Here is a 14,046-nt window from a genome sequence, read left to right as displayed (position 1 = left end):
TGTGACATCATTTTGTGACCTTACCCTAACTGCTAGATAAAATGCACTGTAAACCTAAGCATTCAGTAGAGAATTTTGATTTGCATTGAAAACATACCTCAGTTTTCTGATTTTGAAGAGGAAGATTTTTTCATATCTAGTCCAAAAAAAAAAAAGGCTTTGTAACAAATAATTGCATTCTAAGGAAACTGATCTTTAAGAGTTCATAATGTGTCAGAATTCTAACCAAAAAAGCTTTTTAAAAAAATCTATATATAGAAAAATACAATCTTTTTGCCATTTCTTTTTCTTTTTATACCTTCATATGTCTTTATTTCACTTTTTTATATGGTGCTGAGAATCGAACCCAGGGTCTCACCTATGTGAGGTGAGTGCTCTACCTACCGCTGAGCCACAATCCCAGCCCTTGTTTTTTAAATACTGCATAGGAGAAGAGCAGATCTCCAGAGTTGAGGACTTCATGGCAAGGCAGAAGCATCATATTTAGAAGACTGAATTCAGGTAGTCACTAATCACAGAATCCTGAAAGTGCTGAGAGAATAGATCAAGAAGAGAAATTGCTAGCTTAGAAATCAAAGTAATGGGGCTGGGGTTGTGGCTCAGCAGTAGAGCACTTGCCTAGCACGTGCGAGGCCCTGGATTCGATCCTCAGCACCACATAAAAATAAAATAAAGGGGTTGTGTCCAAGTAAAATATAAATATTAAAAAAAGAAAAACCAAGTAATGTGTGAGTTGTCAGTTTAAAAAAAATTGCATAAAAATACTACTCTTCAATGTCGAAGGACAATTAGGAAAAATATAAATTTCAACCAAAGTGTTATTTTAGTATACTCTGGGAATAATATGTGAGAAGGCTAATGGTCATTTATATAAACTGATGGGTATAAAATTTGAGGTTCTATGTAAATCAGTTGCTTTTCTTACAGAAGCAGTAATGTATGGAAAACCTTGGGACTGACGGTGAATGTAGCTCTGAGTGCTTGCCCTAGCATGCATGACACCCAGGGTTCAAACCTAGCACCACAAAAAAGAAAAAGTAATGATGGGAAAATTAAATCAAGTCTACCATCCCAAAATGAATGAGGTACTTAGACTTTTAACTTTTTCCTTCGTGTTTAATATTTTAAAATTGTATTTCATTTTAAACTCTACTCTGCTTTTGGGGGAGAGGGTTTTGTAATATAAATAGCTGCAAACTTTTTTCACAAATAGGACTTTTTGTCACTACTAAAATATGGATATTAAACATTCCTGGGCTGATGGTTCATATTCATCAGTTTAAATATTCAAATCTAGCAAAAATCTTTCAGGGAACTTCTGCCTAAGGGTTTCCTAATACACCATAATGGATTCTCTTTTGAAAATGGAAAAAATTTTTCCCAGTTTATTTTCTAAATTAAGATACCACTTTTTAGAAGTTGGTAACTAATTTAGCCGTTTTTACTCAGTCATCTCTCTCATAAACTATTTGTTTAGCATGTTTTGTAGGGCAGATGTGCACTTGAACCCAACCTCTGTCATATGAGTAAAGTCCATATTAATAGGCTTTGTATTGAGGTTAAGCTGTTTTCCAATTCCTATTGGAGGCCATTTTTTTTTGTTTACAATTATGCTCTGTGTTTCAAAAGCACTTGAAAATCAAATCTGTTATTCAGAACAAAAGTCTTTGTATCAGCCTTTCCTAAAATGTTTGGAAATCTAGGAATGGTTGTTCAAGGAGTTAGTAGTAGGATACATCATTTAAGAAATGGTTTCATGCTTACGTATATTTGGGAAGTCCCATTTCTTTTTCTGCATGATTTCTCAGATTCTTTACTACATTAATGTATTAGAATTCTGATTTTTTATCTTTTGTACTGGGGTTTGAACTCAGGGCCCTGTAAGTGCTTCTAACCTGAGCTACTTCCCAGCCCCCCAATTTTTGACCAGAAGTTGCACTTTTCACCCATCATTTTATTGGTGGAATACATTGCCTTATTCTAATAAGCTAATTGGGAATATAATATAAACAACATACAAATTTTTTCCAGAATGACCATGTGGACTTTTGAAGTTATTACAATATTGTTGCCACATAAAAGTGCATTAAATTTGATTTTCCAAAGGGTTTATTTGCTGGTAATCAGTTTTCTCTAGTATGTGGACTTTGTTACACTTGCAATTTGTTAATAAGATAGTGGAAAAAAACGACAATCACTGAGTGAATATCCTTTATTGAGAATCAAATATTCTAAATTTACTAAACTTAGAGGTAGTCATGTCTCCTCCCCAGTAAACTTTACAGTCTTAGACAATTTGTGCATTTTAATAAATTCTTTTCTTTAATATTCATTTATTTTTTAGTTTTTCGGCGGACACAACATCTTTGTATGTGGTGCTGAGGATCCAACCCGGGCCGCACACATGCCAGGCGAGCACGCTACCGCTTGAGCCACATCCCCAGCCCTTAATAAATTCTTAATTATAGTATAAAAGAAAGTCACTGAGGAAGCTTATAAAACAGCTATGAAACGTATATAGAAGACTGCAGTTTCATAAGCTAAAATATGATAAAAGTTTGAACAATACATATAGTATCTGCTTATTAGTGATAAATGTAAAGTCTACAGCAAACCTAGGCTTCTATTTTAGGTATTAGGAACTCTTGGTGCTCTTTATCTAATCTGGCCATCATAATTTTCTTCCCCTCCCCACACCTAAAGTCACAAGGAAGATACAAATGTGATTTGTCATAAACATCAACTGTATTGTTACTATGCAGAATAAGAACCAAACTTGAGCAACTTACCCTGTTGTAATGAGAATACACTGGATTCCCTAGGAAAATATATTTTCAATTCATAAGATATTTATACTTTCTAAACCTAAAGCTAATTTACATCATTTTAGAAACATTACAAATACAAATTTGCTTTTGGACCAAAACACAATGTATTTCTTAGAAATACTTTCAGAAATGTTGAGAAGAGGCTTTTAACATTTCTGATACATTCAGCAGCTATTCTGCATATAATAAATTAAGCACCAAAATCAACACTGACATTTGTCTGCAAGACTTAACATTTCTCTAAAATACTCCCTACCATCTAGGTTTATATTAATGTTGATCACCATTTGAGTAGGCTCATGAGAAAGCTAAACACTTCATGAAAGCTTCCTTAATATTACTAGATGATCATTCTTGGTAACCAATATTTTGGTTTTCAGGTCAAATATTTGGCCTTTAATAAGGTGTATTATGCTGCCTTCAAAATATTTGTCAACCTGAATATTAATTATCCATCCTTCACCTGGACAAGCATCAAAAATGGCACCACAGTATGATTTCTCCTACCAGTTTGCAGTCCAGCAGGGGTCTAGTTTTTTAACTAAATGTGTGGTGGATTAGGGCTCCTATAACTCCTGCATTTTTCTCCTATCTTCAGAACCTTTACCACATTTTTTACCTTAGAAGGATTACAGTTGAACTTGAGCCTGAGGAGCATATCTATGCATCTGTGAGTATGCGCAAAGTGGGAAAGGCGTTAGGGAGGTTTGGGGAGCTGGTCTGATCACAGAATAGCAGGTTGTGTTTTGTCTTTTTGTGGGGGAAGGTGTGCTGGAGATTGAACCCAGGGGTTTATGCATGTTAAGCACATTGAGCCACACCCTGTTTATCTTTTAATGATTTAAAATTTGATTTTGGTAGAAATCTTTGATTTAAACATTTCAGAAGAAATTTATATTAAGGGTCATGAACTAATTCAGATTTTAGTTTATGCTCCTTTAAAAACTATCTAGAAAACCTTTAAGGTTTGATGATAAATCAAGTTTGGTCATATATGCTTTTATATGTAACATACCAAAAACAGTTTTGGTACTGTTAATCCATACCTTTAAGTATATAATAAATTACTGCTTATTTAGATAAAAAATGATTAAAATATTCAGGTTATTACCTAAGTGGTTAAAAGTTCACAAGTACTACTGATATCAGCCTGTGCAGTTTTGTGCATGTAGAATAAGCTTGGCACCTAAATGACCATGTAGCACCTCAATTCTTGTGGTTCTCAGGCCTTCATCATGTACCAAGTGCAGTGTGGTTTTATTTTCAGATCCTGCAAAATTTTTAATTTAAAACAAGGGAACTCATTTTTCATGAGCAATACACAACTCTTAAGAATTCTGCCCACCAGAGTTGTGATTGCATTTTGGTGGATCCTTTTCTTCCCCCTTATTTTTTATGTAAAGGACAGTAGCTTCAAATTGTTTGCTAATGGCAAAAAATTTTTCTTCTGGTAAGAAAATATAGATTGTGGTATCATTAATAAGTAAAATACTCTTCCTACAAATCTTACAATAAATACAAGTAAAAGTCCTGTATTTGGAATTTTTCTTGAAATACACATGAAAACATTTTTGTCATTGTTACCAGTGAGCTGGAGATTGCCACAGACGTAGTTTCATAAAAGGATGAAAAGCCTTATAGTTTCTGGAAGGGTCTGGGAATAGCAGGTTACTGGAACCCTTTGTTCATTTATTATTCTATCTTGTGCTGAGCTCTGAGGATATAAAAATGAATTTTTTAAACAAGTAGAAAACATACTCTACTTGAGGGGCATACATTAAGTAGAAGATCATATTACAGTGGTGTAAATCCAATAATAGAGATAACTAGTTTATTCTGGGGCACAAAGAGGAAGGGTCTCTATCCCCAGATTGCCTGGGAAGGGGTAGAAAGGAATTTTGTGAGATCCTGGTCACTAACAGGTTCCTGGTGAAGTTGATAATTGGAGTTTTAATGGAGGAGTGGGAAATAAGATGTATTGAGTCAGAATGATATTCCAGATACAGGGAATACAAACAATACAGTATGTGACATGTTTAGGAAATAGAAACAGCTGATTGTTGAAGTATCCCCCTTCTCTAGTGCTATGCATAGGATAGATCCTAGAATGGGAAAGTGTTGCAGGGGTGCAAATGAGCTGAGAGGGCTTACACGTCAATACTAACTGCCACGGAGAGGAGAGGGTGGAATCAGTGTTGATAGTTTACAATTTTAGTGACAGAATGTAGGAGATGAGGAAGAAAGAGGAAGTATGAAGGATGACTCTCAGATTCTTGGCATGGCGATACCATTAAATGAGACACAGAAGGTAGTAGGAAGAAAAGCACTAGGGGGAAAATTATGCTCAATTTTCAACATGACGAATGTGAGGCATCTCTAGGTCACATCCAGGTGAATAAGTCTAGTGGGCAGTTAGTTGGATGTGCACCTGAAGCTCAGGAGTTACACATTTGGGGGTAGTCATCATCACAGGATTGTGGCATCTTGGTACAGAAAGGCAGGGACACCAACTCTGGAAGGAGAGACACTTCCTTAATTGACATGTTTCTTTGGGACTCTGTAGACACAATCTTTTATTCCACCAGGGCTATATTTCTTGGACCACTGAGACATGTTTACCTGTTTTCTCTCATATCTTCTTAGAACATCAGCAAAACTATTGTCTTATTTCTTCCGTAATTATTACTGTCTCCACAAACAGTACTCATGGCAAGGTCTGTTATACAGTAAGTGATCAATAAATGTTCATCTTTGTTATTTATAGTCAGCTGGCTCTTGCAATAGATGACTAGCTCTTCCCCCCACCACCCACCCACCCCTTGCAGGAACTTCTGTTTTACTTCTCAAGTTTAAATTACACATTTCTAAAATGACTTCAAGATTAATTTGTAAATGGGCAGTACTTGATAGGCAGGTATCTTCCATCTGTCATTCAAGACTGAATCATTCCTTTCATTATCACCACATGTTACTTATTGCAGGATTTGGAAATATCCATTTCTCTTCTTAGGGAAGACTGGAGCTTATCCAGTGGAGATCCCATGAGGGAGTTAGAGTTGCAGTCACCTGGAGTGAGTAATCCCTGATTCCAGGTGGTGATGGGGGTTGAGTTTCACATTTTACTTTATTTGAAAAATATGTGCAAAAGAGTCACCAAAAACAAGAACAAACTAGGCTTTGTTGCAGCTGAGAGGCTCTGCAATGTTTTGTATAGAGGAATCATTGGGCATGAAAGATTTGATACTAGGATAGAATCCACTTGCCCTTGGAATGAAAGTAGAAAATCTTTTTTAAGAGCACTGAAGTTCTGGGATTTCTCTGGAATAACCACCTTTGTGAGATGTGGATCATGTCCAGGGACTGTAACCTGAGAGGAAACAAGAAATAATTGTATGAGTGATTTCAGATGTTTTGTGGTGCCAATACTGAGAAAAACACTGATAGCCACCCCTAAAATGCAGCCTTTGTGCAATGCAGGTAACAATCCACTGAACTTCCAGGCCAGTAATTGATGAGTTATCCAATGCGTATTGACACAGGTCATAGTTAATGCTGTTGCCAAGAGTTACAAAATGAAATAAAAGCAGAGACAGGTACTTTATCTGGTGATGTAAATCAGGAGAAAGAACAAAGCTGTAGACCAATTCTCATTTTCATGGTGTGGAAAGAGAGTTGATTGTTTCACTTTGTCCTGAGTCTATACTTATGTCCTTACAGGATATTAATATTATTAAAATTAATCTCTCAATTCGTTCCTTTTTTTTTTTTGCAGCTGATCTACGTGTACACGTATACTGCTTTCTCAAAAAGGTTTGATTTTACTTGACTTTGTTCACAAGTCTGAATCTTTAGCTAGATTTGCTTTTTTGATGAAATAAATGACTAGGAAAGGTCAGGTGCTGTGGCTCATGCCTGTAAGCCAAGCAGCTCAAGGAGGCTGAGGTAGAAGGATCATGAGTTCAAAGTCAGCCTCAGCAACTTATCGAAGCCTAAGCAACTCAGTATAAAAAAGGGCTGGGGATGTGACTCAGTGGTTAAGAACCCCTGGTACCAAACAAACCAAAACAAAAACAAAAACCCAGGAAAAATGCTAAACTAACATGACAAATGCTAAACTAACTATAGGCTATATCTACTGAGAAATACTTTAATTGTATATGATGGAGAAGGCAAAGAATGGTGAACATAGTCATTTGTAGAACCACTAATTGGGATGTATTTTACTATTTATTTCAACTTCCAAAGTCTTGTCTTCCAATCTTGTCTTAGAACTAATAATACCTATAGGTAACATGTACTGTATTTGCCTAATGGAAAATGAGCAATTCATAACTATTCTATAAAGATATGGCTTATTGGGGGCTGGGGATGTGGCTCAAGCGGTAGCGCGCTCGCCTGGCATGTGTGCGGCCCCGGTTCGATCCTCAGCACCACATACCAACAAAGATGTTGTGTCTGCCAAGAACTAAAAAATAAATATTAAAAATTCTCTCTCTCTCTCTCTCTCTTTAAAAAAAAAGATATGGCTTATTAATGAGACTGCATAAAAATAAAATTCACTATAAGAGAAACTCTTTCATAGGATGGAAAATAGTAAATAGAAGGAAAATAAAGGGCCTTTTAAGACAAAGATTCACAGTTAGTGGAAGTTTTTCTCAGGCTCTTTTCATTTTCACAGTGGCAGCAGGGATTCACAGGAAGAGGATTAGCTCCACAGAGCCCCACTGTTGGGCACTATGGGGATAACATGGAGCAGAAAGGCTTTCAATTCTACAGTTTCACAAACTAAAAACCATGTCTCTCATTATGTCCTAAAGATGAAATAATGAAATACAAAGCCACTTTCTACTACAGAAGAGATGACTACCTTCTTCTAGGAATAGCTCTTTACAGAATGGGACTGCTACGGTTGGCCTTGGTCCCACTAAGCAAAGCAGAATCCTGAAGTTTTTTTTGGAGAAAATCAAAGACGTAAAAATACCATTGAGCCAACAAAATCAGGTACTTATTTAGTTCACTCACATAAGCCTACCCAGACTCAAATGAGATAATGCTTTCTTGTCCTAGGAAGAAATGACTCAGAAACATACATTGTAATGGAATTAAAAATCGAGATTTTACTTCAATTGATTGGAAAAACGGCTGCAAACTATGCCTATCACTTGCTTAATATACTTTCAAAATTTGTGGATCAAATTTTACTTGTTCTAAGAAAACTATCATAATCTATTTGCCCCCTACCCCGTAGTGCTGGGGATTGAACCTAGGGCTGTGCTTACTATGCAAGCACTTGATTACTGACTTACACCTCCCCTCTCAATTATTTTTGTAATGATAGAAATTGTATCTGATGGAATAGGTGTTAAATGGTATTCCATGAAGTTCAGAAGTACTTTTGCTACATTATTTGTTTTTATAAATTTAGATATGATATTTGTATATATTTATGGGATATATTAAGATAATTTGATATATGTATATGGAATAATAATCAAATCAAGAGTAGTATGCATTTTCATCTTTTTAAACATCAATCACTTTTATGTGTAGGGGATTTTGTACTCTTCTAGACATTTTGAAATATATCATAGATTGTTTCAACCTATAGTTACCCTACTGTGCTAAAGAAGAACCAGAATTGATTCCTCCATTGTTTTGGTGCCTCTTAACTGAACTTCTGTTTCCCATTCAACTCCTGACTTCTCAGTCTTCAGTGATCACTATTCCTTTCCTTTCTACAAGGCTGACTTGTCAGTTTCTGCGAAAGAGTGAGAACATGTGGCGTTAGAGTTTGTGTCTGACTTATTTCACTGGATATAATGACCTCCAGTTCTCTCTGAATTGCTGCAGATGAAAAGATTTTATTATGGTCAAATAATATTCCACTGTGTATATATATATATTTTTCTTTATCCATTCATCCACTGAAGGGCATCTGGGCTGATCCCACATTTTAGCTGTTGTGAATAGTACTGCAATAAACATGGAAATGCAAGTATCTTTTTGGTATAATGATTTCACCTCCTTTAGATCTATAGTGTTTTCCATAATGACTGTTCATTTATATTCCTGTCAGTAGATGTAGGAGTTCCTTTTTTCCCACATCCTTTCCAGCATTTGTCAGTTTTGGGTGATAGCCCTTTCAACTGGGGTGAGATAACATTTTGTGGTTTTGATTTGCATTTCCCTGATGATTAGTGAGATTGAGTATTTTTCCCCATACTTGTTGGCCATTTGTAGATCATCTTAGAAGTCTGCTTAGTTCTTTAGCCCATTTTAAAAACTAGGCTGTTGTTTGAATATTCAGCTTTGAATATTCTGAATATCAATATCTTGTCAGATGAAGAGTCTGCAAATACTTTCTCCCATTCTGTAGGCTGTTTCTTAATTCTGCTGATTTTCCCCTTTGCTGTGCAATAGCTCCTTGGTTTGATTTAACTCCATTGCCTACACCAAAGTCTTGAATTGTTTCCCATTTTCTTTTAGTAATTTCAGTTTCTATTTAACATTTAGGGTTTTGGTCCATTTTGTGTATCTGTTCTTCTAGTTAGTGGTGTATATTTGTATGTTTTCACGATGGTAGTTTTCATCCTTTTATTTCTATTGTAGGACTCTTCAGTATTTCTTATAGGGCTGGTTCAGTGGTGATGAATTCCCTTAGTTTCTGTTTATCTGGAATAGACTTTATTTCTCCCTCAGTTTGGAAGGATGATTTTGGGTATAATAAAATCATGGTTGGCAGTTTTTATCATTCAGTATTTTGAATACATCCTCCCATTGTTTTCTGAACCATAAGATTTCTTTGAAATCTGCTGTATATGTATCCTGGATGTGACTTGATGCTTTTTCTCTTGCTGTTTTTAGGCTTCTGTCTTACATTTTTGATATTTGGGCTATAATATGCCAAACATGGAAGTCTGTTGGGATCCTTTGAATTTCTTAAATCAGGATGTCCATATCTTATTGAAGGTTTGGGAAATTTTCAGCTATTATTTTGTGAAATAAATTTTCAATTCCTCTCCTCTTCACCTAAATTCTCAAAATGAGAATGCTTATTCACTTAATGGTATCCCATAATACTGTAGACTTTCCTCATTCTTTTAAATTCTTCTTTTTTCTCTTTTTTGTCTCGCTAACTAAATTCAAGAGATCTGTCCCTAGATTTAAGAATTCTTTCTTCTGCTTGTTCTAGTCTCTTGTGAAAGTTATTTTTCATTTCATTAGTTGAAATTTTTAGTTCCAAGATATCTGACTATTCATTTTTTTCTTTCTTTTCAGTGAATTTCTCATTCATATCCTGAATTGTTTTTCTTATATATCATCTCTTGCATCTCATTGCATTTCCTCAGGATCATCATTTTAATTCTTTATCAGGTACCTCATATATTTCCTTCAAATTGGGGTCTATTTCTGGAGAATTGTCATTCTCCTTTGGAATTGTGATGTTTCCCTTCATGTTTCTTGTGTCCTTGTGTTGATGTCTGCTCATCTGGTATAATGTTCATTTCTTCCAATTTTATGAAATAACTTCAGTAGAAAAAGATTCTTTTCTGCTTAGATGGGGTAAAGGCTGTCATTTGGATAGGGGCTTTGGGTTTGGATATAGGGGAGCTCAAAAGTATAGTTTCTGTGTGCTTTATGAGTCCATGGGCACCTCAATAGTCTAGACTGTAGAGGTTTGTAAAGGGTAGTTGTATGACTGCAGGGGACATGACTTCCAAAGGTATGTGACTTTGGGCTCTACAGAGTTGAGCCCTGATGGCACTGTAACTAGTGGTGGCAACTGACAACAGTTCTGGTGATGTAGAATATGGAGAGACCTACCCTCTGGCCCTCAGGGAAAGCACAAGTGACATCAAAGGTTGTAGCCTCAGCACCCATGGTCCCTGAGCCTAGGACATGTTAGGAAGCCTTCCTTAGGATTCTCAAGATGAATGGAGGAAATGTCTGGGTCTGCAGTACCAGCAGCCACAGTTCTGAAGTCTTATATAATGAGCACAGGTGGGTCTGTGGCACTGGAAACCATGAAATTTAGATTTGGGAACACAAAGGGCCCTTCCCCTAGGTCCCATGAGGTGATTTATAGTTGATGCTGGGGCTTGTAGTGCTATGAGGTGCTTTTTAGAGTTGTGTGACCCAGATGTTACTTTCTTTACAGCCCAGAGGATAAGCACAGAGTCATCCAGGGCTTTTGGCACCAGAACTAAGGTCTGAAGTCTGTGGGTTACACAGATGTTCCTTAGGTTTCCTGGGGCCTGTGCAATTGGGCTAGTGGTACGGTATCCATGGGAGATCTTCCCTAGGTCCTTCAGGTTGAGCACAAGTGATGATGGGGCCTGTGGCTTTGTTATCTGCAATCTTGGAGTTTCAGGATATGAGTGAGAATGTCCCTGGGGCAAGCTCTGGTAGGAACAAAGCTTGCAGAGTTAGCAATTACAGTCCTGAAGATGGGTCCTTCCCCCATCCAGCTGTACCCTTGAGTGAAGTAGAGGCTTTTTGCATCTGCAGTTGCAGTCCCAAGGACTTGAGCTGAGAAGGAGACTTTTCCTAGATTAGCAGGTGAGCAGATGTCAAGCAGGTATTCAGGCTACCACAGCTGTATTTCTGGAGCTGCAGAAACCCCTGCACCCACAGGCATGAGTGAAGTTGGGATTTTGCAACAGTGGCTACAGTCCCAAGGCTGTGGACTGGGAGGACATATTCCCTTGATCCTGCAGGGCAAATGTGAGTAGGGCTCAGGCTCTTGGCTATAGTCAGTGGGTGGTCCTGAAGCTGCAGGATGCTGCCTGATTCCCAGTGAAGTTTACACCAAGGCTTCTAACTGGTCAAGGGTTTGGATGCCAGCCCCAAAACAATATGGCATCTAGTAGTGGTTGTTGTAGTTTGAGTTCTGGGGGTTGAAGGAGGTCCAAAAGGTGCACTTTCTTTGGAGCAGAAGAGTCACTTTTAGACCAGTCAGTTCCCCAGACTAGATTTAAAGCTTGTAAGGGTTGTGGAATTCTGCAGTTAGGACTGCTGGTCTGCTGCTACAGTCAGGGTTGCTGGTACTTCCAGCTCACCTCCTTCCCACCATGCTGGTTCCTCACTGCCTGCTGGGAGCTCTGCATTGCTTTCTTTTCTCTAGATTGGAGACCTATGCTGTGTAGGCTTCACTGCCTTGCAGATTTCCAGAGTTCTCCCTCACATTCCTTGAAATAGTTGCTCCTTTGCTGGCTTGATCCTGTGGCAGAGGGCACAAGGCACCTCTCTTCAGCCATCTTGGCTCCCTTTTATTCTTACTAATAAAGTTGCATTTTTTTTTCTTAAATTATAAAGATTCTCACCAAAATAGGATTTGGCTTTACTTTAAAAATTAAGGGTTGGGGATGTAACTCAGTGGCAGAGAGCACTTGCCCTAGCATGTGTGAGGCTCCTGGGTTCAATCCCCAGTATGACACAAAAGGAAGATTGCCACTCAAGAAAACATGATTTTTTTTTCTTTTGGTTAGTTCCTATTGTTCTTACCTCCTCCACACCCCTGTCATTTGCAGGCATGATTACATTTCTTTCTGCCCTGATGTATTTTACTCTTGGCTTTTTCCAGATTTATTCTAGATTCCTTCTGGGTGAGTACTATGAGCTCTGTAGTATCTTCATAACAACCAGGATTGCGTACTTACATTTATTGTATAGGACCCAGGCAAGAGAAGTAGATAGTACTCTCCAAATTTGTTGGTTCTAAATGGGCAGATGTGTTTTCTGTCTTCGACTTCCACAATTACATTGGGTAATGGATTTCCATTCTGATCAAAAACTTGACCCTTTACACCTGTAGGACAAAAAGACAATCAAATGTAAATACCATTTTATGGCACATTGCAAAAATCAATGACTACCAATTACAGTCAAATTACTAATCTGACTTATAGCTTGTAGATTGTTGGTTGCTAAATATTCCATTTATAACACATATCAAAATGAGAGAACACATATGACATAATCTAAAATCCATTCCTGTCATTTCCAAACTGTTAACTCAATCGCTAAACTATAATCCAAATCAGTGGATTCCATAAAATCCTAAACAAAACAATGTTAGTGTATTAACTTAGAAGATGTATATCTATACAAGGAATTAACAGTTTTGTCTTATGATCAGGAAAACTATGTAAGTAGCAAAATTGCAAACAAAAATCTGCTTGAAGCATGGAATTGATTAATGATTTCTTATTACTAATACTAGCAGCCAACACTATTGAGTGCTTAGTATATTCCAGGTTCTATGCTAAGTGTTCAATATGCATTTTCTTATAGAATCCTCACATCAATTCTACAAGGCAGACAATATTATTATCACAATTTTGTAGGGCTGGGGTGTGGATCAGTGGTAGAGAACTTGCCTACCAGGTGCAAGACCCTGCATCTGATTCTCACTCAACAGCACAAAACAAAAACAAATACAATAATCACAATTTTATAGATGAGAACAGTAAGGTTTTGGGTGATTAAAATAACTTGCAGTCTCACACAGCCAACTATGTGGCATAATACAGATGTAAGCATAATTGTAATCTCCTGAGCCCACAATGAATCCATGATAGCATTACCTACCCCCACCACATACAAACTTCAAAATTTTAGGAGTACAATTTTTTTGTGTTGCTGGGAATTGAACACAGGGTCCTTCATATTCTAGGCAAGTGTTCTACCACTGAGCATACCCTAGACCATCTTCTCATTTTTTATTTACTTATTTTTGCTATATTGGGGATTGAACCCCAGGGGTGCTCTACCACAGAGCCTCAGCCCCATCCATTTTCATCTTTCATTTTGAGACAATGTCTTGCTAAGTTGCAGAGGCTGGCCTCAAACTTGCAATCCTCCTGACTCAGTCTTCCAAGTAACTGGGATTACAGGAGTGTACCACCATGCCCAGCTTGCCTTCCCGCATCCCCTTTAAAAATCTCACTTTTGTTTATTCCTATTATTTGGTATGCTGAAGTGGAAACATTGCCAAAAGACCAGTAGACCCAAAGAAATCAGAGAAAGATATCATATCAGGAACAAAAATAAGATTTTGAAAAAAGCTCAGATAATAAACAAAAGATGGAGATAAAACCCGAGACTCAAATTCTGTGGACACAGCTGGAGATGTGAGGAGAAAGGAAAGGCTCTCCTCCCTTGGGTATTAGCTTCATGAATGATAAGTCCTTGCTGGGTGAGAATGGGGACTCTGCTG

The 14,046-nt window shown here is 37.3% G+C and overlaps 1 protein-coding gene across 1 annotated transcript in view; it reads right to left on the bottom strand.

Moving 5' to 3' along the window:
* Positions 1-5,652: 5,652 nt before the first annotated feature.
* Cpm (carboxypeptidase M) overlaps positions 5,653-14,046 on the bottom strand; it is a 62,577-nt gene continuing 54,183 nt past the window's right edge. Inside the window, exons 8-9 of the mRNA XM_026386606.2 lie at positions 12,488-12,636; positions 5,653-6,195 (exon numbers count right to left, since the gene is read on the bottom strand). Coding sequence (XP_026242391.1) covers positions 5,953-6,195; positions 12,488-12,636 — 392 coding nt within the window. The 3' untranslated portion in view covers positions 5,653-5,952. The remainder of the gene's footprint in view (positions 6,196-12,487; positions 12,637-14,046) is intronic.

Source organism: Urocitellus parryii, chromosome 5 (genome assembly GCF_045843805.1).
Source record: "Urocitellus parryii isolate mUroPar1 chromosome 5, mUroPar1.hap1, whole genome shotgun sequence".
Lineage (NCBI taxonomy): Eukaryota > Metazoa > Chordata > Mammalia > Rodentia > Sciuridae > Urocitellus > Urocitellus parryii.
This window is presented reverse-complemented; position numbering and strand designations above follow the sequence as displayed.